At 42.1% G+C, this 24,078-nt stretch overlaps 2 protein-coding genes across 2 annotated transcripts; both read left to right on the forward strand.

Moving 5' to 3' along the window:
- The first annotated feature begins 2,231 nt into the window (after positions 1–2,231).
- On the forward strand, positions 2,232–10,141 carry LOC118841393 (bromodomain-containing protein 8-like). Its single transcript, XM_036748787.1, has 8 exons — positions 2,232–2,510; positions 3,180–3,452; positions 3,796–3,950; positions 6,836–6,925; positions 7,696–7,764; positions 8,551–8,728; positions 9,384–9,404; positions 9,992–10,141. The coding sequence occupies exons 1-8, from the start codon at positions 2,232–2,234 to the stop codon at positions 10,139–10,141; spliced, it is 1,215 nt and encodes a 404-aa protein (XP_036604682.1).
- Positions 10,142–10,619: 478 nt separating this feature from the next.
- Positions 10,620–23,648, forward strand: NME5 (NME/NM23 family member 5). Its single transcript, XM_036751893.1, has 5 exons — positions 10,620–10,873; positions 13,981–14,186; positions 14,804–14,904; positions 20,531–20,649; positions 23,488–23,648. Exons 1-5 carry the CDS (start codon positions 10,745–10,747, stop codon positions 23,584–23,586), a joined length of 654 nt encoding a protein of 217 aa, XP_036607788.1. The 5' UTR covers positions 10,620–10,744; the 3' UTR covers positions 23,587–23,648.
- The last annotated feature ends 430 nt before the right edge of the window (positions 23,649–24,078 follow it).

A 24,078-nucleotide genomic window follows, 5' to 3' on the forward strand; every position in this document is an offset into this window, starting at 1 on the left:
GCCTGTATGTGTATTCAATTGTCTCACCATTCTTTTGGTTTGAGCTTGTAAGAGGGGGAAATTGTCCCTAAGTTATCAAGTACATTCCCGTGGTGGGTGATTTGAAAAGGTAAGTAACCCACAATTTAAATTCATGTTTAGCTAGTTGCATTGTGGGATAGAGGCCAACATTTAGACAAGGCTTCTCAGAATTCTCCTCAGAGTAGAGTTTAGCTAATGCATAGACATATAGCCTTCATTTCAGTGGTGGCAGTCACCTTTGCAGATGGCATTTCTAGGAGAAAAGACTACCTGCTATTCCTTTACCTGTTGTGCATTGAAGCCTCAGCTTGACTGATTTTGTGTGTGTGTGTTTTGGAAATGAATTTCCAAGATTTTTATGCGAAGGATGAAAAATGCCTTGTAAGGTTATTCCTTTGATCTGGCCAGCCTTACTCTAGCTCCTTAAATTGATTCCTAGTTTACAAATGAAGAGAGGGATATCTTAGTGATAATCTTGTACTCGTTACAGAGAGAGATTATGGGTAATTAATTATTATATTATAAGGTACTTTGAGATCTTTGGAGAAAGCTATGTTAAAGTGTGAGTGTTACCGTGGTTAAAAATCACAGAGGCTCTAGTCTTAACAAATAGAAGCACTCCCTGAGTGTCACTTTTTGTGCCGTTACTTAGTGTGAAGGGGGATACTAAAATCGTGGTGGCATGAAAGTCTTTTCTAGTCAAGTTGCAAATAGAAGAATTGGAAGTCATTTTCAAGTTGTTTGTGCTGTGATAGAGTGCCAAAGGTTTTAAGAAGTGCGGAGGAAATGAACATTGAAGGTCATATTGGTTATGTAGATTGATGGAGAACTTGGAAGGTGTTTTATGTGAACGTAGAAGTAGCACGAGAAGGCGTAGAGACAGGAGTGAGAGCTTTTATGGTGAGTGAGACGGACTAGTTGGAGCAGAGTTGGTTGGGGTTTGGTTGATGAAGGAATTTGAATGTTAAGAGTTTGGACTTGACCTAATAGGGGATAGGAAATCTTCGTGGGTTCTTGATCAGGGAAGTAATTTAGGTTTTCAGAACAACGTTGGGTGATGCAGGAAGGACCTAAGGGTAAGGAGAGTATTGTGTCACTCTAGGAGTGAATCAGTAAAGGGCCTGAACAGAGGAGATGGGGTGAATGTAATAAATACTATGGGGTGAGATTATTAGTACTAATTCTAGAGCTGGAAGGGACCTTAGAGGTTGTCTGGTCCAACTAAGACTCAGGTTTAAAATGACTTGTCCAAGGTTACACAGGTAGTAACTGTTAGAGCTGGGATTTATACAGAGGTCTTTTGACTCCAAGTCCAGCAGATGGATGTAGGGGTAATACTCAGAGGTTGTGAGCTCAGCAACCTAGAAGAAAGTTACTGATATTGGTGGGAGGATTGGGAAGGAGAAGCACCTTTTTAAACTGAGAAGTTGAATTTTGGACATGAGTTCACGACATCAGGGCACACAAGGAGTATTGTCTTTTGGGTAAATGAAGAGTTGAATGGTCTGGACTGGAAATGATGTATGTTTAGGAGTCATTATAATAGATGAAAATTGAAGTCTAACAAACTATAAGGTGAGCAGAGGGCCAGGGACTGAGCCCTGGTTGATGCTGTTTGCTAAGGGAGCAAGATTAGTCCAGCGAAAGATGGGAAGAAAAGTCAGAGGGCTAGGAAAATTGGACAGTATGACTTAGAACCGGTAGAGGTTTATCATTTTGCAAGATTTGGCTAGGAGAACATTGGCAGATTCAGAACAGTGTCACAGGAATGACAAAGATGAAGCCAAATAGCAAGGACTGTGGTTAGTGGGCATATTTATTTCCTCAGGTTTACCTTACTACATTTCGTAACATGTGCCTCTTCTCCAGGGGAAGAGTATTTTTTGGGTTTGCCTGCATTATTAGGTCTATCCTCTCTGCTTTGGGCTGAACACTTGGGAAATCTAAAACAAAACTTTTGAGATGGGGAGGAATAGCTGCTTTATTTTGCTGATTGCAGTACTTTCTCTTCACTCTTTATTTCCCCTTCAGCTGCAATTAGGAGAAAAACTAAAAATCAACTTGGGAACTTAGATAATATTCCCCTTCTTAAATATTCGATAGAGAGCTTCCTGTCCACTCGACTGTTCGGAAGTATGGAGGAGAGGTGGATGTTGGGGTTGGTTTTGGAATGTTGAATCAGTCTAATCCTTCTTTCTGTGTATTTGCAGATGGGGCATGACTGGGTTTGGTTGGATTCTGAACAAGATTATCCTAATGACTCTGAGCTGAGCAACGACTACAGGTCCGTCTTCAGCTCATGGGACTCCAGTCTGGATCTTGAAGTGGGCAGCTGGAGGGAAACAGAAGAGCCAGGAGGAGAGGAGCTAGAGGAGAGCGACTTAGGCAGAGAGTCCAGTGACCCCCTTATGGGGGATGGAGGCAGTGAGGAATCCCAGGAAGAGACAGAACAATTCAACCACCAGAACCTCCTTCATTTCCTCTCTGAGGTAATCGTGTTTGCTCAGAGTGGGCAGGTCCAGAATGAGGGCAAGTTTTCACTCTCTTAGAGAACTTTCCTTTGTACTTTACCCTCATGTTTTCCTAAGACACTAACTGGAGGGAGCTGAGATGATCCCCACTCATCCAGCACTGTCAGAGTGAAGTGTGCTATGATACCGAGGGCCAATTAGAAAGTCGGGAAGACCTCGATTCAATCTTGCCTTTTCCACATTTGGCCTCCTTAGCTGTGCGACTCTGGGCAAGGCACTTAACCTCTCAGTGCCCGAGGCAGCTCTTTAAGATTTTGTTACAGATGAGTGGCCACTCTGTATCACTGGAGAAGGTTTCTATACTGGGAGTTTAGGAAATTACAGGAAGAGATTTTTTTTTAAAAAAAGCAGCACAGGACCATCTGTAGTACGCTGCATTTCTTCGAGGGAGGTCAGTAGTTACCTAATAGGAATGAGGATAATGAGGGTACAGTATTCTGTGACTTCAAGCTGAAACGTAACTCTGGGCTTTAAGGGTGGTGGTGGATAGAAGGGTTTTGGATGGCAGTTGGGATAAAGCCATCTCCAGAATGACCAGGACCACACCTGGTCCCTAGCACAATTGTGGGTCTAGTTCATGATTCCCGTTGGCATCCTTATAAATATGGAAATAAACTGTTATTGCAGGTAGCCTACTTGATGGAGCCACTGTGCATCAGCAGCAAGGGGCCAAGTGAGGGCTGCAGGTCTCAGCCTGGCTCTAGGAAGCAAGAAGGAAGGGAAACTCCAGATGTTGAGGGAGAGGCAGGGGAGCCGTGCAGGGAGATCGAGGAGTTTCCAGCCAAGGGAAACGGCTCAGTAGCACAGAAGGAGCTGGAGGGAAAAAATGAGAGGCCAGAGATGGCCCCAGTTTCCTCAGATATGTATGAAGTTCAGGGGCCACCCCCAGAGAGTGAAGAGGTAAGTGAAGAGCTAAACCAGCTATCTAACTAGGATATGTTTCTCATTGACTGTTTGCTCTGGTCTAACCTAGGAAGACTGCCCTGACAATAGGGATTGAAGATATAGCCTTCCAAGCTTTTCATAGCAGGGCTTGCTGATGTCAAGGGTGTGGTGTTTCCTTATTTGTTTTGGAGGAAAAAAGGGAAAGTTCTGTTGTACTCTGCTAAAGCAATTTAGTCCTAAAACTGCTGTTTATTCAGTACTTAATGTGATTAGCTCTTAAGTCACCTTAGCCAGGAAGAGATGTTGCTCTGATACTGAAGCTTTTTCTAAAGCTTGCTTTGTCTCCTGGCCTCCCCAGGGGGGGACAAAGGAAGAGCCCAAAGAAGAAAAGGGTGAAGGATGTGTCTCTGAGGTAGAGAGCAGACCACCTTTGGGTGAGTGTGATGATGGCCACAACGTTAAGGAGACTCCATTGGTGGATTTAAATTCCAGCAATGCCTCTTCCTCCAAGATGTGAGTAACAGTCATCAGATGTGTCATAATGATCTGGGGTTTTTTGCTTTGTTTTAAACTTTACTCTAACTCCTTATGTATGTGAACCAAAAAGGTGGAAGATGGCATATGATAAATGTGAAACAACAAATGTACTCTGGAATGTTTTCTTTTGATGATTTTTCAGCCTATTTGAATGGCGATTTTCCATCTCTAAACCAAAAGGTAGGTTAAAACTTTCCTCTTTATTAGAAATGCAGTCACTATGAGTAACTGAGTCCTGACTGTATTTCAAACAGATTTGAAAAGTGGGAGTTGTGGGTTTTCCTTCTAGCAAAAAAACATCTCTGAAGGGTAACATTCTTTAGAACTGGATGTCTGTCTCCCAAAAACGTCTTTGCTTATTAGATTGTAAGCTCCTTCAGGGCAGGGACTGTCTTTCTTATTTGTATCCCCAGCACTTAGCACAGTGCCTGGCACACAGTAGGCGTTTAATAAATGTTTATCGACTATTAACTACATCTCAATTTTGGCCCCTTGGCCTGGACTGTCGCCTAGTAGTAGAAAGCCAGGGTTCTGGGAATTCTACTGATTCAGGAACATCTTTATACTATTTTAATTTCTATTTCTACACCTAAAGTAAGTAGAAGCAGAAGCAAACAAGGGATTTTGTTTAAGGGAAATCACAAAGGTGACTAAATGGTTAAAGAATATCCAAATTATCAATGTGCAAACCCTGGTAGGCTACCCCTGTGTTTTCTTAGATTGTTATTGGGAGTCAATCTGGTTGCCAATATTCTGGTGAGGAACCTTTCTGAACTTAGGTAGGACCTTAAAGGAATAGCTATAGAAGTTAAGGTATTTTATCTTTGAGGAGAAAAAGCTAGAGAGAGACCTAAGAACTGTCTTAAATATGAGTGATTATTATCTATAGAATGTAATAACAAGCTTCCACTAAAGTTCTGCCCTAGTATTAGCATCATGACATAGAAATGACTCTGGAGTTCTCGTAGAAACACAGGCTCTGGCAGGTCCTCCAGAGCTGGAAGGGCTTCAAATATCAACCAGTAATGGACTCTCTTTTGTTAAAGGATCAGCCTGCTTCAAGAGGTCCGTTGCCAGGTTGGTCTACTCTGATTTGTTTGGCCATAGACCAAACTTGGCCAAGACCATCTACTAAAGAATGGAAGAGTTGCGATCTTCATTGGGAGAGCTTTAAAAATTGTTTTTAGCTAATATTCCAGTAGAGCAATAAACATTTAAAACTATAGCTAAAGAAAATCATAGCTAAGGGGGAAGAGAAGCATTATAGGAATTTATTACTATGTGCCAGGTACCGTGCTAAGTACTTTTGACAAATATTACTTCTTTTGAAGATACATTTTTGTATCAGAGCGGTCATATTGCCCATAGTGCTCACTTTGTGTTTAGAAAAGTGAAACGAAGCCACAGAACTACCTTGTGAATCGTATTCTCTAGTACCATGGACATAAGACAGTATTATATTGTACTACTAAGAATAATAATAATAGCTGTCATGTTGACTTTAAGGTTGAGAAAATGTATATATATATAGTGTGTGCGTGTGTGAGAGAGAGAGAGAGAGAGAGATACAGTCTCATTTAATCTTCACAATAACCCTGTAAGCTATATGCTGTTGTTATCCCTTTTAACAGATGAGGTAAAGAAGTTTTAGAGAAATTGTAACTTGTCCGTAAGTGTCTGAGGCAGGATTTAAAACTTTAGAGTCCGCCTTAGCCCAAGTTCACACTCTTACTGCCTCTAAAGGATCCCGTGTACCTGCTTATGAAATGTGGTAGTGGCTGTGTTACACCATGGTTATGTTTATAATGACTTTGTTTTAGATGGAATTCTGTTTTTTCTATATGGAAAAGCTGCATCAGGAACAGAATGCTGGCTTGCTGGGCGTGTTTTTTATTTCATTTTTAGTTTTGCTTTTTTGTTTTTAGATTTTTGCTAAGCTTCTTTGTGGGTTTTATTTCTTTTGGAAGCAAAATGAGATGAAAATGAAAGGTGATGAATTTTTTTCAGATGATTTCAGAACCTGAAAAGGCTTTTTGCCTTTTCTATTGATGACGTCTAGCAAATTATAATTGTGTATATATTTTGAAATTTTGGAAAGTTTACCTATGATGCCAACTTTAGAAGAAACATATTCACCTTGTACTATTGAGACATTAGTATTAGGCAGAAATTCACAGCCATGTTAATCTAGAAATATTAAAATCAACTTTCTCTGTTTTCACAGGGCTAATATGTTTTATTAAATTGATAAGATCTCATTTACATGGGTTTAAATACAAAAATAAAAATAATCTCTAAATGTGTGTGGGGGCAGAAGTACACACAATTACGCTGTTTCCACATTCTTTTTTGGTATGAAGGGGAATTTCCTGAAGGTGAACCTTCTTAGACAGTTGGTTAGTGACTTGAGTCACATATCTTTTCTCCTGAAGATACTGAAGAGAATCTCAACATTTGAGTGCCATTCTGGCTGAGGTCAGGGCATGAACTTCATAGGCCAACTGTGTTATGTCAGGATTGCAGAGGAGCAGATTAGCAGGAGTGAAGAAGGCAAAGACCCCCATAGATGTACTGTCAGGATCACAGAAAAGCCTTAAAAAGAAGTAAATCCATCATTGAAATACCATGAAGACTGAGCTTGTTCATAGTTTTGAGTGTCATTTATGAAAGCTTTGGAAGAACATAGTATCTCTCATTCTGTAGTGTTTCAGTTCTTTAATGTTGAATAGACACAAGGAATAAAGTTCCTTCCTTTGGTGAGACCTGATAAAAAGTTAAGTCCTAAACATAGGCAGTACCTTGATTGTCTGCCTAACAGAATGAGAACAGCATTTGGGAAATCACCATGTCCCTTCCCATAGGACTGCTCCAAACCAGGGTGATCTTGTCAAGGAACAGCTGCTATTCAAGAAAACCCTCCTTCCAGTCTGGAAGATGATTGCCAGTCACAGGTAAGAAGCTGATGGTAGAATGGCTGTTGACCATTGAAGCCTACTTCCCATGCTGTGTTGTCAGGAGATGGGTAGGTGAGGCATAGTAGAAGACATGAATGTATGTTGGAAATGGGCCACATGAGACAAAAGCTTAGCCTGTGTTTGGTCCTTTCCGTCAGCACCAGCAATAAACCTGCTTTTGTGGGTGTCTGGAAAAAAAAGTTGCTGTTATTTGAATTTAATTTCTAGTTTTTCTTCAGAAATGGGACTTTAAGAGATAAAAATTGTAATTTTTATTTTCTGAACCTGTTATTTCATTGGAATGAGGAATTTCTGAAAGGAAATTCCCTCTATTGATGCAGAACAGTGCCTGGGAAACTAAGAGGTTCCTTTACGCATGATCATACAGCCACTGTATGTCCGAAGTAGGTCTTGAGCCTAGGTCTTCCAAGCCCATGGTTGTCTTTCTATTCACTACACTATGCCACCTCTGCGATCAAGTTTAGATTTCAAGTAAATGCCTCTTTCTACTAGGACCCTAGCAGACAGGGTCTCAAACAAGTATCTGAGCCCTACATGGTATGTAGCATTAGCATCAAGTGTTCTATATGTCTATATGTCAAGAGGGAATTTCCAGATTTTCCCACTCCCAGATGGTGTTTCCCTGGAGGAGGCTGCCATAGAACAGCACGGGACTTTGTAGTTAACCTGTTCCATCTTCTTCCTGTTTTGATTCGAAGTGACCTGCCCGGGCTCCCCTTATCCTTTCTGGGTTTGTCCCTTACCAGGTTCAGCAGTCCATTTCTGAAACCTGTGTCAGATAGGCAAGCTCCGGGGTACAAGGATGTGGTGAAAAGGTCAGTGAAGAAGGGGGAAGGAACCCTTCATATCCTTGTGCCTGTTCTCTTTTCATTCTGTTGCCCTGTATTTTCAATGATCTCGTGCCTTATTTGCTGTACCTAGAAGTAAGGAAAATAATGTTTGTCAGCAGATGTTGAGAAAGCTATGAAGAGGTCACCATCTTTCTCTTTGGAGGAAAAAGAGGGTGAGAAAAGGCTTTGGCTAGTGCCTTGTAATTTCCTTTTGAACTAAAACTTGCAGAAGGAGAATCTGCACGGTTGTGAGAGCAGGCAGTGTTGGTCACTTCTCACTTAGCTTTTCCCAGCTCACTTGGTATAGTCAACTGTTGTCTGTTAAGCCCAAGAGAAATTTAGGAAGTTCATATGGGTGGGTGTATGAAGGCAAGAAAACCCAACTGGACGCCACATATGAATGAAAGCAGAACTTTGCACTAACGTAGCAATTTTAATAAAAAATCCTTTCTATGTAAGAAATACCCATTTGGGTTATCTTTCCTACTTTAGTCCTTTTTCCTCCTTTGGTTTTCTTCACCTGAGGAAAAAAATCATTCTTCGTAGCATTTGGATTATCCACGAAAGTGGGAATAAATAAATGACAGATGTTTACAGCGCTGTGCACGCTGAGCTCTCAGATACTTTCTCACTAAGCATTTGAATTGCACGATGTGTTATCAGGAGCAGTAGCTCCTATTGAAGGGGGAGGTCAGTTATCTAGAAGAATCAGACCAGTTTATATTCCATATGACTGCGTAATTCCTCCTGGTCTCTCTTGGCCACTTGCAGACCCATGGACTTGACCAGTCTGAAGAGGAGCCTCTCTAAGGGACGTATCCACAACATGGCCCAGTTCCAGCGCGATTTGATGCTGATGTTCCAGAATGCTGTAATGTACAATGACTCTGACCACCATATTTACCACATGGCAATAGAGATGCAAAGAGAGGTCCTAGAGCAGATTCAGGTATTACATTTTAGGGATTTGTAGGAAGAAGAGGCCACTTTTCAGAGCATTCACATAAGTGGTGGTCTAGGAGTAGTGCTCTTTCCCTTAGAGATTGAGGACCGTGAGCGAATGTGGTCCTGAGGTGCTCACAGGTTCACCGTGAAGTTTATGGCCCAGTAAATCCTAAGCCCCAGTTAGTGTTCCCTTGGAGGAGGCTGGCATAGGAGCACGGGACTTTGTAGTTAACCTGTTCCATCTTCTTCCTGTTTTGATTCAAAGTGACCTTCCGGGGCTTCCCTTAGCCTTCCTGGGTTTGTCCTTTACCAGATTCATCAGCCCACTGTTGAACCCTGTGTCAGAGGGCAAGCTGTGGGGTACGAGGGTATGTTGCAGCTCTGTGTAGAGAGGTGGAACGTCATAGGATCTTCTATTTAGGGTTGGGAAGGTACCTTGGAGGTCATCTCCAGGGGTTCTTGACCGTTTTCTTGTGTCATGGACCCCTTTGGCAGTTTGGGGAAGCCTATGAACCCCTTCTCAGAATGTTTTTTTAAATGCATAAAATACATAGAATTACAGAGGAAGTGACGTATTGAAATACAGTTATCAAAATAATAAAACATTTACAGATGCCAGGCTGAGAACCTTGATCTAATCCATCATCCTCATTTTACAGATGAGGAAACTGAGGCCCAGGGAGGTTGTGACTTGCCCAAGGTAACATAGCCTGGGGTTTTAACCCAGGTTCTCTGACTCCAAATCCAGGGCTCTGTCCACTATAGCACAAGTAGTCAGGGGAAAGCAGCAGAGAGCTGGGGGAAGAGGACAGGAAGGAATCCTGAAAGGATGACTTTCTGTGGTGAGATCTTGCAGGTTGCCTGGAGCAACGTCCCAAGCCACAAGCCAACAACCACTGGGAGGAGAAACCGCAGCCAGACTAGTAAAGGAGAAGCTATAGCCATTGAGTATTTTCAGGCGGCTGCCTTTACTCCTAGAAATTTGGCATCGCCTGGTCTTTGCCCATTCCCAAGGTGTGTAGCAGTCAGAGAAAGGCCTGCGTGTGAAGACTGTGCCTTAGCTGCCTTGAACCCTTGAATTAGTGAGGTGGCTAGCTGGAGAAGGGGAGAGGCTATGTAGCTAGCTGCCCTCACCATGTGCAGCCCTCTGGGGGCTTCTGGGATTTACAGCTTTCTCTCCTCTTGCCTGGCACAGGTGCTAAGTATTTGGTTAGACAGAAGAGGAGACTTGAGTCATGTGGACTGATTAACCCCTTGGGCTTCCCAGCCGGCGGCTCCGGCGGCAAGCCTGACCTTAACCCCTGACCTCGGCTGTGCCCGGCCGAGGCCTTTCTGGATTCCGGGGTGGGGGGGCCCTATCTCAGAGATTGTTCGAGTTGAAGAGTTTTCCTTTGTTCCTAAGAGTGAGAGGCCTTAGTCACCCAAGAGAAGCCGGGGTGCTCTTAGTCAGGGACCCCGAGGAGCGGGGCGGCTCGGCCATTTGTGCCTCCGCCCAGAGGCTGCCCCCTTCCACCAGGCTTCTGTGTGACCCACCTTAGAATAAATGTTGTTTAACCATCTCGGAACTGTTTGTTTAATGGGGGAGGGGGTGAGGGAGATGGGCGGGGCGGGCCGGACTGGGGGAGGAGCTGGGGGCGTGGCCTTCGCCGTTGCGTCCTTGGGGTCTCCTAGCAACCGAAGAGGCAGCGCCGCGGGGCGGGGGGGGGGGGGGGGTGGCAGGCCCGGAGGCGGAGGCGAGTGCCGCTCTGCGTGCCCTCTGCATCCTGCGCCGCCCTGCCCTGGAAGCCACTCCAGCGCCGATCAGTGGCAACTGCCACCCTCTCTGGGCTTCTGTGACCTCATCTGCAAGGACCCCGCCCACCGGGGGGGGGGGGATGTGTTAGGGGTGGCCCGGAGGGATTCCGATTGCTACGGAAGTAGGTAGGTAGGAAAGCACGCAGCCCTTGTTAATTTCCACCGCTCTGCGTTGGGCGGAGAAGCTCACACCTGTGGAGAAACCGGGTTTGTCGGAGAAGCCCGGATGGAGGCGCTAATGCCCCCCCCGCAGATTTACGTGGAAAGAACACTGGCCATTATCAAACCGGACGTTGTGGACAAGGAAGAGGAGATCGAAGATATCATCCTCAAGTCCGGGTTCACCATTGTGCAGGTAAATGTTTGCTTCCTTCTTTGCATTTCGGAATGGCCGTTTTATTTCATACTAAATGCGTAGTATTCCTATTATAGGGATTTAAAGATTTGCCAAAATTTGGGTGATGATAATTATTTATCAAATAGAACATAATTGGGTATCCTCGATCCCTTATTTTTTAAAGAGCTAAATATCCCACCATCCTAAAGTTCTCCTGCCATATTGCCTCGTTAGAAAATGTTTTTAAAAGGAAAGAAGTAAGTATTCTCTCTTAAAATGTGAGGTTTTTGAATTTACCTCCATTTCCTCTTTTTTTCCCTTAATCCTAAACCCTTCTGACCTCCTCATTGAGTTGAAACTGCCCTCTCAAAGCCCCCAGTGACCTCTTTCTTGCCATATTTAATGTGCCTCATTCTTTGTAACCTCTCCGCAGCCTTTGCCGCTGGATCACACTGCATCGCAGTGACGGCCGCCTGCTCTAGGTTTCTGTGGCCCTGTTCTCTCCTATTTCTCCTCAGTGGTCTGACCCTTCATTCGTTCCTTCTCTGTCTCCTGTGTCATACCCCCAAACCTTTGTCATAAGCCCCCTTCTCTTCTCGCTCTGGACCAGGAGTTCTTGAGCTTTTTACCTGTTAAGGAAACCTTGAGCAGTCTAAACCCTATGGACCCCTTTGAAGATTAATGAAAAGAAATATGTAATTTTTCCCATCTGATTTCACAGACCCCCATGAAATCTGGCCATGGTGGAGGATCAGTGGATCCTGTATTAGTAAGAGCCCCTACTCATGGCTTCCCCGAGTTCCAGTCCATGTCCCTACTGCCTTTTGCATATTTTATAACTAGGTGTCTCATAGGCATCTCAAACTCAGCGTGTCTAAAATAGAATTCATCATCTTCCCACCAATATAATCCCTTCTTGTGAACTTCCCTCTTACGTCCTCGGCCCTTATGATCTTACTACCATCCTCAGCTCCTCACTTGCATTTTCCCCACATATCCAATCTGTTTCTATTTTCGTAACATCTCTCATATATATATCTCCCCTTCTCTCCATTCATGCGGCCACCTTTCTGTAATGCAGGCCCCCCATTACCTCTTGCCTGGACTACTGGAATAGTTGTGGGTAGGCTCCCTGCTTCATTGCTCCCTGCTCCAATCCATCCTTCATTCAGTGTTTGGGCCCCGCTCACCAACACTGCATATTTCCTAAGACTAGATTTTAGAGCTGAAGGAGTGCGTAGCAGTACCTTGCACCTGGCAGGCACTTAATAAATGTTTGTTCATTTAAAACTTGGAGCTCATCTCCTTTTTTTGTGCCTTGTTTTGCATGAGAGGCAGCTAGATGGCTTCAGTAGATAGACTGCTGGGCCTGGCATCAGAAAAACAGTCCAGAATTCATCTTCATACGCTTCACTTACTGCTCTGTTTACCTTCCTTTTCTCATCTGTAAAATTAAGATAATAATATCACCTTTCTCTCAGAGTTGTTGTGGAAATAAAGTTGAGTAATGTTTTAAAACACTGTGCTTCAGCTTTAAAATGTTACATAGATGCTAGCTGCTATTATGTGGGGAACTGAAGTTCATAGACTTGGGTAGCTCTATTTAGGGAAAAGCATGAGACATTCAGTTCAAGAAGGGGATTGTTTCAATAATGTCCTTTAGCAGATCAGGAAGCTTCTATGATTTTTTTTAAATGGGAGTTAATCCTTGTAGTCTCTCTCTTAGAGAGACTATAATGATTATAAAATGGGGACTCCTGAGAGGAAATGATTTTTCTCTGAGCCCACTAATCAACAAGCCAGGGGGCAGAACTAAAAAAACATGAACCTTTAGAGCCCATTCTCTGAGCCTATTTAGAAAAACCCTCAATTTGCCTTCTGAAACACAGTTATCTCTTTTACATCGCAAGAGTTAGGTGTAGGGCACCCCTGAAATCTGGAAAATCCACATAAAATTTTTTGGCCCTCCTTTCGTACCAAAGAAAAAGTCTGAATTTTTTCTTTTTCTTTTATGGGATGTACCTTATTGTAAAATTTGGGTTGGTATTATAGAATACTATACATATATTTTATTCATTTCTGACTTCCTAAACTTTTTCTGTGTTGTTTACTAATGTTCACACGTTGTCTGTGGCTTCTGCAAAACTTCCAAAAAATCCCCATTTCATTTCTTATGCCAACTGGCGAGATATCAAAACTGCGATGGGGAAAGTTGTGATGTGGAAGAGATAACTATATTCACACATCGGTGGGGGGAAGGTCAGTGTGAATTGGTGAAAGGTCTGAATTACAACTTTTATGAGAAATTCAGTTTATTGCTTTTGAATTACATAGCGTTAAATAAGCTGTTTAATAATTATGAATTGTTATCTAACTTACAACTGTTAAAGCCCTCTAGTTGATATCTTAGTTCTGCTTTACAGATCTTCCTGCAGATGTGCCCACATCAGTGAGTTGTTAGGAGGTCATTTTAGGTGATTGTATAAAAGAACTTTGAAAACTATAATGTTATGTGAATTATATAAACAACAGTACCTTAAACATACTGGACACTTAAATGGTCCTTGAATTGAATATGAGGTGGCATTTTTGTTTAGAATTGGCACATGATAACTTCATCTTGTATACAGATTACTTAGTAGGATAGCATTTCAGAGCAGAAAGGAATCTTAGAAATCAACCAGTCCAGCCCCATCTTAGAGATGGGAAACTGAGGCCCGAAGGGGGTCCTGGCTGGCTGGGGTCAGATCTCCCGACTTGCAAGTTTTGTTCCCTTGAGGTCAAACATTCCGTCTCATAATCTTGGCTTAGGCAAGAGGGGGAAAATTGACCCATATCTGTTCATAGCATCCATGCTGGAAACTGGCTACTGGTCCTGAGCGTTCCTCGCCTGCATCTACGTTTTAGAGTGGCCTGGGGCGCTGAGTTTAGGTGACTCGCCCACCCACGGTCACACAGCTTGTCGCCCAAGGCTTCTTGATTGCGGCTGTCTCTCTTTCCACTCTGCCGGCAGTCCTAATTTTCTAGACAGACTGTTTCTTTGTTAGATTCTAGCTGACAGATCATCTGCCTTTTATGTCTGAATTAATCAGTTTTTCTTGCGTATCTGTTTGTTTCCTTTATAGAGAAGAAAACTTCGTTTTAGCCCTGAACAGTGTAGCAACTTTTATGTGGAACAGTATGGGAAAATGTTTTTCCCTAATCTAACAGCATACATGAGTTCGGGTCCACTCGTTGCCATGATATTAGCCAGACATAATGCAATCTCTCACTGGCTAGATCTTATGGGACCATTCAATAGCTTCAAAGCTAAGGAGACACACCCAGACAGGTAATTTACCTAGGAGAAAATTTAATTTACCTCTGTAACTGGAGTCTGACTCCAGTAATATGAGATATTCCTTTTCTTTTGGAAGTTTCCTTGTTTTCTTTTAATTTTGTTAAGGGCGTGTGTGTGTGTGTGTGTGTGTGTGTGTGTGTGTACATGTGCAAATAACAGGTACCACAAAAAAGGCTTGGACTGTCTCTAGGAAGTATCTGATTTTCTTCTCATACCTATGTAACACGCCAGTCAAGTAAAAATGTTAACAGAACTGGGATGGATGTTAGTGTTTTAAACTGTTGTCAATGCTACCAAATTTGGTTTCTTGATCCTCCTAGTCAAGGTTTTCCTTCCTACTCTCTCAAATTACTGTGTTTATTTTTTTCCTTGCCAGCATATTCATCCCCTTTCCCACCTTTTTGTCCAGTGCCCTTCCTACAAATTTAATTGTGTTGCTTGACCCTCTTTTAGATAGCTTTGAACCCAAGTTCAAAAAAATTAAAGCCTCCGTAAGTGAGAAGTGACAATGTCTTTGTAAATTGGGCTTCATTTGTAAGAGGAATGCATATATGAAAGATTTGGGAAGGGTGTTAGATTGAGTTGACATCAATTCTACCTTCCTTTAGTCTAAGGGCAATCTATGGAACAGATGACCTAAGGAATGCACTTCATGGAAGTAAAAATTTTGCAGCAGCAGAAAGAGAAATTCGATTCATGTTTCCTGAAGGTGAGTTATATGAGTTGTAAATTTAAGTGCATCTTCTTACAATTCTTTTTTATCTGTCTTCTAAAGAAAAGTTAGACTTTTAAAGGCTTTTTGGATCTGAAAGGGTAGAATTTCCAATTGTGGAGTGTAAATACATGAGTGATTCCCACGTGCTTTCTCATTACCAAATAGAGATAAGTGGTTTAAGTCTTCTTTCTGAAGAAAAGTTCTTATGAAGTGCTACAATTGCATCCCTCGGCTAGTTTTTTACTTCCCTTCTAATTGTGAGTTATTGTCATTATGAAAAAGAATTGGACCAGTTTTAATACCTTCTATCTTTTTTTGATTTTTCTCTCGAGTAGTCTCCTGCTATTTTATTGTCAGTTATCTTTTTATGTAAGCAATTGACTTGAAATTTCAAACTATCTGGGTTCTCAGTAGAATACCAGCACTCGCAGTGTTTCTGAAGAAATGCACAAGGACTTTTATATAACTTGTTGCACATATCAGGTTTTTAGCTGTATGATCACATAAGGTTTCTACCCTAGATATGGTTTCATCAGTCGTTCTCTTTCGGTCAGCTAGCCTTTCTTCTAGACTTCAGTACCATCCCCAGCTCTGAGAAGTAGATGAGGATGACATTATCTTCCAAGTAAAAGATGATTGTATTGATTGCTCATGGTTGGGCCATGCTAGTTAACAAAAATGACAATACCATCATAACCAGTTTACAGATTCAGTATCAGACCAGACTACCAGAGGATTCCTTTATAGATAAGGGTAATAACAAAATTTAGATTAAAAGATAATTAGCAACTGTAACAAAAATAAAACTAGTGATTATTTAGGTTAAAGAATTTCTAAAACACATTTCATTTTCTGCTATAAAACTTAGTCATTCATCAGCAGCTATTCTCTTTTGAAGAAGAGATGACTTGAATTGGGGAGTAGGACATGATGTCTGTCTTCAAATATTTGGAGAATAGTTGAGTGGGAAAGAGATTGGACTTTTCTGGTTGGCTCTAGAGGGCAGAATGAAAGGTAGTGGTTGGAAGCTGCAGAATAGCAGATTTAGGCTTGATAAAAAGAACAACTTAACAGCAATGAAGGATTCCCAACAATGGAATGGGCTGCTTCTGGAGGGAGAGCATTCTTCCTTGAAGGAGAATAGAGCTAGTTTAGAGTAGGTTTACAAATTTGGAGAATTTGGAAGCTATTTTCACTATAGGTCTTACGTTCCTATAATGTTAAGGATCAGAGTTGCCTGGGCTACATGTGTACCATCTGAATATGTTTCCAGGCCACATTGGCTCCAGGTGTGTGCTCTAGCACACATTTCGTAGTCGTAGTCATATATGTTCTCTACATATATACCTTCCATATCTGTTACCTATGTAGTGTGTATTGATAACATGGGAATCTGTAGGAGAGGTTCTCATATTTACATGGGTGTGGTTTTTTGGTTTGTTTTTTAAATCACTATTTGCTGTGCTATTTAAGTTTTGAATTAATATGTTTCCTGGCTGGTAAAAGTAAACATATTGTTGGGGGGGGGTTCATGAGCTGTGGTTTTGGGTGGGTGGTAATCCAAAATGTGTTTCAGAATTGTGAAAAGGGTGTCTTAGATGCTACGTTTGTATCTTGCTTGGCACACTGTAGAAGTAATTGGAGGCGGGGAGGGAGCGCTAACAACAGGGCAAGGTTCATGATGTCCATGAAGTTACGTGGCATGGGGGCACTTGGTTCCGTGTTGTTGTTATGTCCGACTCTCAGACTCCCTGTGACTCCATTTGGGGTTTTCTTAGCAAAGACACTGGAGGGGTTTGCAGTTTCCTTCTCCAAGTCATTTTGCAGATGAGGAAACTGAGGCAAACAGGTGAAGTGACTTGCCCAGGGTCACACAGCCAGTAAGTATCTGAGGCCAGATTTGGTTTTAGGAAGACTCCAGTTCTCTATCCATTGTGCCACCTGCCTGCCCACTTGATTCCTAGGAACATTTTCAGTCAGCTATTTGTCATGTGTTATTACATTGGGATGAGCGAGTGGAAAGGAAGACTGCCTATAATACTGCTTTGAAACAACATTGTTTGGGGCAGCCTCATGCAGGGAATGCCTATCATCTGTTTGGTGAGCTACAGAATAAAACTATTGGAAGGGGCCTCAGAGGTGGTCATCTAGTTCAAACTCTACCTGAGACAGACATGGTCCTCCAAAGCTTCCCCTCTATGACCTCCAGTGGCTGGAAACTTCCTGCTCCCTGAGGTGCCGCGTTCCACTTTTGGACAGCTCTGAGTGTTAGAAAGTTCTTCTGCCTGTGTAACTTCTCATTCTGCCGGCGGGGGGGACCAAGCAAAAATAAATCCCTTTTCTACAATGGCTCTTTGAACATTTGAAGACAGCTATCGTGTCCTTCCTTCTTTTCTTCTCTGAGCTCTCTGTTCTCACTTTCTTCAGTTGGTCCTTCTATGTAATGGTTTTGAGGCCGTTCTTGCCACCTTGGTTGCCTTCCCCTGTGTGGATTTCAGCTTGTCAAACTCTCAGAACTGAATATCGTGCTTGGGTGGAGGGGTGGGAAGGGAGGAAGGGAAGACAAGCATTTATATAGCAAACCAAGGTGAAATGACTTGCACGGGGTCAAACTGCTAGTAAGTGTTTGAGCCAAATTTGAACTCAAGTCATTGTGACTCCAGGTGTAGTGCTGTATCCGCTGTGCCACCCGCTGCCCAGGTAGAGAATTTTTGTTTTTCAGTCATTTCAGTCATGTCCAACTCTTTGTGACCCCTACTTGGGGTTTTCTTGGCAAAGACACTGGAGTGGTTTGCCGTTTCCTTCTCCAGCTCATTTTACAAATGAGGAAACTGAGGCAAACAGGTTTAAGTGACTTGCCCAGAGTCACACAGCTAGTATATGTCTAAGATCATATTTGAACTCTGGTCTTCCTACCTCCAGACCCAGGACTCTCTCCACTGTGCCACCTAGGTGCCCAAGTAGAAAATACATTAGGACTTTCTTGTTCCGAAGACTAATTCACCAAGACTGAAGCTGTTACATGAGAGCACCCTTTCCCTCCAGCATTACAGAGACTCTGATGTCATCGTGCTGCTCTTTGCTGTTCTCCAAGGAAAGCATCCTTTAATCTAGCGCTTGAAGCCTTTGACCCCCCACAACTTTGACTGAAGAGTTATATCTGAGGAACATGGGAATTCTGTGGCCTCAAGCCAAAATCCATGACCACCTGCAGCCCCAGCCAGGTGTCTCTCTCATCAGCATGCAAATGGAGTTGAACAAGAACTGAAGCTATCGGGAAAAGACTCAGGGCCCACAGTTCCTGTCCCCTCTTATTTGTAGCCTTTTTGGGGTGCAGTCGGGACAGGACACAAAACTTGTCTCCCAACACAAAATTTAGATAAAGACACGGTGCCTCTCAAAATGCGGCTGGTGTTATAGCTAAGAGAGTAGGACCTTAACAGAGGTAATTATGCTATGCAGATTAGGTGATCAATACATTAGGAAATGATAAAAAAAAAAAAAGCTGGTGCTTTATGAGAACTGAGCGGGTAAATTCATGCCAGTGACACAAGGAAATAGAAGACGTAGTCCTAGGTCGTGCACTGGATACACTGCTGAGCCTGGCCTCAGGAAGCCCTGAGTTCAAATCCAGTCTCAGACACTTACCGGCCATGTGACCTTGGCAAGAGTAACGGCAAGCAAAGCGGGATCTTTTGCTGTTTTTTCTTTTGGAGTTTCTGTAACTCACCAAGTGCTTAATGTTAATGGACCATTAGTAGGCCTCTGTGACCTGCTCTGAGCTCTGGCCCAGCTGACAGCCGTGACATGGAGCCCATCGTGGTAGGAGCTTGTCCCAGGAATGTTAACTGAAATAGAATGTTGGGGCGAGGGGCAGAGGGGCAGAGGGACAGAGGGACAGTGCATGGTGGGAGGCACAGAGCGGGTAGTGAGAGTGGGGAGCTGGTGCGGGGAGGGACTAGTCTAAGGAAACTTATTTGTGGGGAGGCCTAACAAACAAGAACGCTGAAGATGCCTTTGCTCCCTGATGATCAATACCTTGTTGAGTATCACCTCCTGGTATTCTAATCTAAAGAAATACTTTGGTTTTGCGTTGAATGATGAGTTACTTGTATTGTGAATTTACCCAGGAAATACATGGCATTGGCGTTACAGCAAGTCACTTCACCCATGTCTGCCTTAGCTGCCTCGACTGTAGAATCCAGCTAATAGCACCTTCCTCCCAGAGTGAGGATCAATGCTACAATAATTGATGTAATAATATTTATAAAATGATAGACTATAATAATATGATTGCTTAGCACAGCGCCTGGCATAGGATAGGTGCTTTGTAAATGTCGGTTCCCTTCCCCTTTGTAGGATCGGAGACGTAGAGCCGGAAGGGACCTCAGAAGTAGCTAGGGGCCCAAAGGGTAGTGATCACACGGGCAGGAAGTGGAAGAATTGGGATTCAGACTGAATTCTTGGGAGTCCAAGTTCTGCACTCTTTTCCCTGCACCCCCTCCCGCATGCAGGGTGTTTTGCTTTTCCCCTTTCCTTCTCCATACAGATCACTTAGAGTTCAGTTTCTTTATTGATTCTGAGACTCAATCCTAGAACTTTTTCAGAGGAAGGACAATTTATTCAACATTCAGCTTACATTTCCTGAGCACCTACTGTGTGCAAAACACTGTGCTTCTTCTGGACTGATGAAGACATTGTAGTAGGTTCTCTAACCTGAATTTATAGCCTACTAGCTCTGTCTCTCTAGAGGCCTATTAAACATAAAATTTTTCACACAAGTATAGTATGTACTGTTGTCCTTTTGTGTCTTAAGATGGATGCACTTGGGCGTTGCATTCTTCTGTATAGCTGAAAAGACAATTTATCCCAAGTTGAAGTACTCTGTTAAAAATAAGGAAATAAAGGAATATTGTAAATAATGGTTACCATAGTATTAACGGAAAGATCATTAAAGGGTAACACAAACTCCGAGCAGTCAAAAAACCAGTCACGGTCCTGGAGAACAGAGTTGAACAGCATCTACCGCTCTCTCAGGAGAGGCAAAGGAGCTGAGATGCTGGTCACAGTGTCACTATATATATATATAGAGAGAGAGAGAGTGTGTGTGTGTGTGTGTGTGTGTGTGTGTGTGTATGTATATATGTGTATACACATACATACTATTACATATGTAAGTATATATTCAGATGCAGCTTGCTGTTACTGATTTTTGCTTAACTTTCTCTTTTATAAGGGAAGGTTCAGTTTTGAATGGAAGAGTATTTCCAGAAATAACTGATATAAAACCAAAAGGCAACTAAATACTTTTAAATTTAAAAGAAGTAATATGGCAGAGCAGAAATTTGAATATTTCCTTTTTCTTATGCTCTCATACTAGTTTTTTAAAGCATGGTTTATTTTGGGTTTCATTTCTTTTTTTCAACAATATAATATAATAATTTTTAATAATATAATTTTATATGTAAAGACAATTTTTAACAATCTTTTTTTAAGATTTTGAGTTGTGAATTTTCTCTCTTTCCTCACCTCTCCCCTCCCTGAGACAGTAAGAAATGTGTTTTAGGTTATACATGTTCAATGATCTCATAATAATTCTAAATGTACTTGTTTGTTTTAGTGGTTATTGAGCCCATCCAGTCTGGAGACGCTGCTAAAGATTACCTGAATTTGTACGTAAATCCAACTCTGTTGGCCGGTCTCTCAGAGCTTTCTAAGCACAAACCAGCAGATCCCTTTGTAAGAAACATTTCTTTCATACTAAAATAGTGTTGCCTTTTAAAAAAAAAGTCCTTCAAAAAAATGAAGAGGACTGATAATTTTTTTTGGCAAATGAAATTCTATTTGTATTTCAATTTCTTCCTTATGTCTGATTTTCCCAGCTCCATTTTCACTCATTTAAAATATTTTTTTTGGTGCAGTGTCTCTCATTCAATGGCATTTCTATGTATAAATAGCTCATGTTTATAAAATGTTTTCCTCATAGCAACCCTGTAAGGTAAGTACTAATATCCCCAATTTTTTAAACAAATGAAAAAAATGAGGCTTAGCAAGGTTAAATCACTTTTTATAAAGGCAACAGCTGGTTAGGTGGCAGAGCAGGGAGTGGAAGCTGACGCCTTTCATTCCAGGTTCAGTGCTCTTTCTACAGTACCAGCTATATAAGTTTGTATAATTATTCTAGAAGGAAAGAGCAAAGGAATCTTAGTTCTGTGTAGAGCTCCTGGCTCTCAAGTAAGTCCTATTAATTTTTCAAATAGAAAAAACTCTTCCCAAAGCCATCCATGTCATTCAGCTAGGTGCAGGGGCTAGGAGTGGGGTGGGGGATGGTAGAACAAGATGGCTACTTACCCATCGGGGCTAAAGAGCATCCATTAAGGCCAGATGTCCTTATTTTTAGCCATTTTCAGCTGCTCTGAAGAGCTTTCAGCAGACCCAAGAGAAATTATGCCCACCACAGCTCTACCTCATTAACATTCCTGGCCATCTTGGTCCCCTTTCCAAGGGAATATTCAAGCCTCTAGCGACTTTTCCTGGGCGCTCATTCTACCCACTTTTGTTACCAGCAAGTTCAAGTCTCCGTTCCCTAGGAATTCTTCCCTCCCCTTTTCTGGTTTCCGACTTTCATCACATCTAATGATCTAGAACACAGGGGTCCCTCTTCCTGCTCAGTAACAACTCACGAACTTCTCAGGTGACAGAAAAGAAACATGTGATAAAATATCTACGGTGGGCTGGAAAAGGGGACGGAGGTTCTCGGGTGAGATAAACAATTCACAGTTTTCAGTTGTTCTTCTTATTCTGGTCCTCAGCATCAACCACTGGTCAGCTAACCACTCCCCTTAGTGCTCTCCTCCTAGTTTTTGCCCTGATCTTGGTCTGGACATCAACACTGGTTTATTTCCACTTACTGGTTATGAGGATGAAATGAACCTACTTGTCAAACATCTTGCAAACCCTAAAACATTATATTAAGAAACTACTACATAAATGCTAGCTGATATTATTAGATGGCCCAGTATTTGGCTGAGTAGAGCTACCATTCTCAGCAGTAAAGGGTCTTTTTCAGTCCTCAACTTGACTTGGGAATGGAGTGTAGGACCTGTTCAGGGACTGCCTTCCTTCCTTCCTTTCTTCCATCCAACACTCAGCTCAAGTTTTTGAGTTCCAGATTTTCTCCCCCTCCCTCCCCTTCCAAGATGGAATGTAATCCAATATAAGTTCTACATATACCTTCACATTAAACTTATTTACACAACAGTTAAATTGTAAAGAAGAATTATAACCAATGGAATGAACCATGAGAAAGAAGAAAGAAAACCAAAAAAGAGAGCTGATAGTTTGCCTCAACCTTCATTCAGACTCTAATTCTTTCTCTGGATGTGAATCGCTTTTTCCATCATGAGTCTTTTGGAGCTGTCTTAGAACCTTGTATTGCTGAGAAGAGCCAAGTCTATCAAAGTTAGTCCTTACAGATACCGTGTGTCTGTAATCGCGTACAATGTTCTCCTGGTTCTGCTCCCCTCACCCAGCATCAGGTCATGTAAGTCTTTCCAGGTTATTATGAAGTCTGTCTGCTCCTCATTTCTTATAGCACAGTAGTATTCCATTACATTCATATACCACAGCTTGTTTAGCCATTCCCCAATTGAGGAGCATCCCCTTGATTTCCAGTTTTTTGGCACCACAAAAAGAGCGGCTATAGGGACTGGCTTCCTATATGATCCTTCAGTCCAGCCTTGGTCTACTTCACCTTCAGTCCTCTGGCTCATACTTGAGCCTCTGTGGCCTTTCCTGAAACTACCAATAAGAAGAGATCTTCTCTATCTGGGTCCCAAAGCTGCCTTCCCCTGGGTTCAGGCCTTATGCCTTCCCCTCACCCTTATCTAGAGGTCTTCAATCCTTTCACCTCTAGCAGCTCCTCTCTCGTTAGCCTCAACTTGTCTTTCTTTTCTGGCTGGTCTCCTACTACTTGTCAAATATTTGGCTACTTCAGCCCTTGATTGAAAAATCACCTCTACCACCTACATCACACAGGATCGGGGCTTCATGGCCCAAAGTGACAGTCGGCTAGCCTCTCCTAGACCTGAGTACTCAAATTCCTTACAGTCTCTAGGTCTGAAGGGGTATTCACTAGGAGTGCCTGCCTCCAGATCCCCACCCTGGGCTGGTCAGGGCTTACAGACATACCCTAGAATCTGTATGTGATCCTTTGTTTTTTTAGTGAAGCTTCAGATTTCTCTCTCTACCTCAGAGTGATTATATCATTTATTTAGAGTCCCAAAGATTCATGTAGATGCCACACAACATCAATTTCTATTCACCCCACCACCACCGCCTAATGCAGGGTCAAATAACCATGTGACAATTGGCAAGTAAAGAATGTCCAGGCAGGTGAATTTTAATCACATTTTCAAGTTTTCTATAATTTGAGAATCATCCATATGAGAGACACTTGGTGTTTTTAATTAGGATTTTTACTTTCCCAATCCTCACTGTTAACAAGCTCTTCCTGTATATTTTCCAATGTATAGTATACATTGAAGGAAGATTAATTTTTTTTCTTTTTTTCTTTAGATTTGGCTGGCTGATTGGTTGCTTAAAAATAATCCCAACAAACCTAAATTCTATCACCAAGAAATTGTGGAAGAATCTAATGAAAATAAAACATACTGAAGAACTAATCGAGAATTATCCTGTTATTCTAAAGGACTTTTATTCAACTGACCTTTTGTTAACCTGATTTTTTAAGTAGAATATGGGTGATAAGGAACTGTGCATGAAGTACATCTTATTTTAAAATAATGGCTTTAAGAGTATTGTAAGCAGTAGATGGCCTTTACAAAAGAGATATAGAGCTAGTGTTTGATTTTAACCATAGGGAATGACTTAATAGAAATCTTATTTTAGTTTTTGTTTAGTGGAAAAACGACTCATTTTTCCGGGTGCTTGTCCTGCACACACATCTCAGACATCCTAGGTACAGGGCGTGTAATCACTGATAGGACTGAGTACAAGCAACTAAGCTAGATCTAAGATGAGGTTCTTTTCTTTTTATACATCGTTAAGGCCCAACCTAACCTTGGTTGTGTCACCCTCTAGAGCAGGGATTCTTAATGTAGAATCCATAAAGTATGGAAAAAAATTCAGGGGGTAACTAAGTATAAT

This window comes from Trichosurus vulpecula, chromosome 3 (genome assembly GCF_011100635.1).
Source record: "Trichosurus vulpecula isolate mTriVul1 chromosome 3, mTriVul1.pri, whole genome shotgun sequence".
Classification (NCBI taxonomy): domain Eukaryota; kingdom Metazoa; phylum Chordata; class Mammalia; order Diprotodontia; family Phalangeridae; genus Trichosurus; species Trichosurus vulpecula.

Coding starts and splice junctions, on each gene's coding strand:
- NME5 (XM_036751893.1), top strand. CDS start 10,745: ATGGAGGCGCTAATGCCCCCCCCGCAGATTTACGTGGAAAGAACACTG. Junction 14,187..14,803: donor AAGGAGACACACCCAGACAG/GTAATTTACCTA, acceptor ACCTTCCTTTAG/TCTAAGGGCAATCTATGGAA. Junction 20,650..23,487: donor ACAAACCAGCAGATCCCTTT/GTAAGAAACATT, acceptor TTTTTTCTTTAG/ATTTGGCTGGCTGATTGGTT.
- LOC118841393 (XM_036748787.1), top strand. CDS start 2,232: ATGGGGCATGACTGGGTTTGGTTGGATTCTGAACAAGATTATCCTAAT. Junction 2,511..3,179: donor TCCTTCATTTCCTCTCTGAG/GTAATCGTGTTT, acceptor CTGTTATTGCAG/GTAGCCTACTTGATGGAGCC. Junction 3,951..6,835: donor AATGCCTCTTCCTCCAAGAT/GTGAGTAACAGT, acceptor CCCTTCCCATAG/GACTGCTCCAAACCAGGGTG.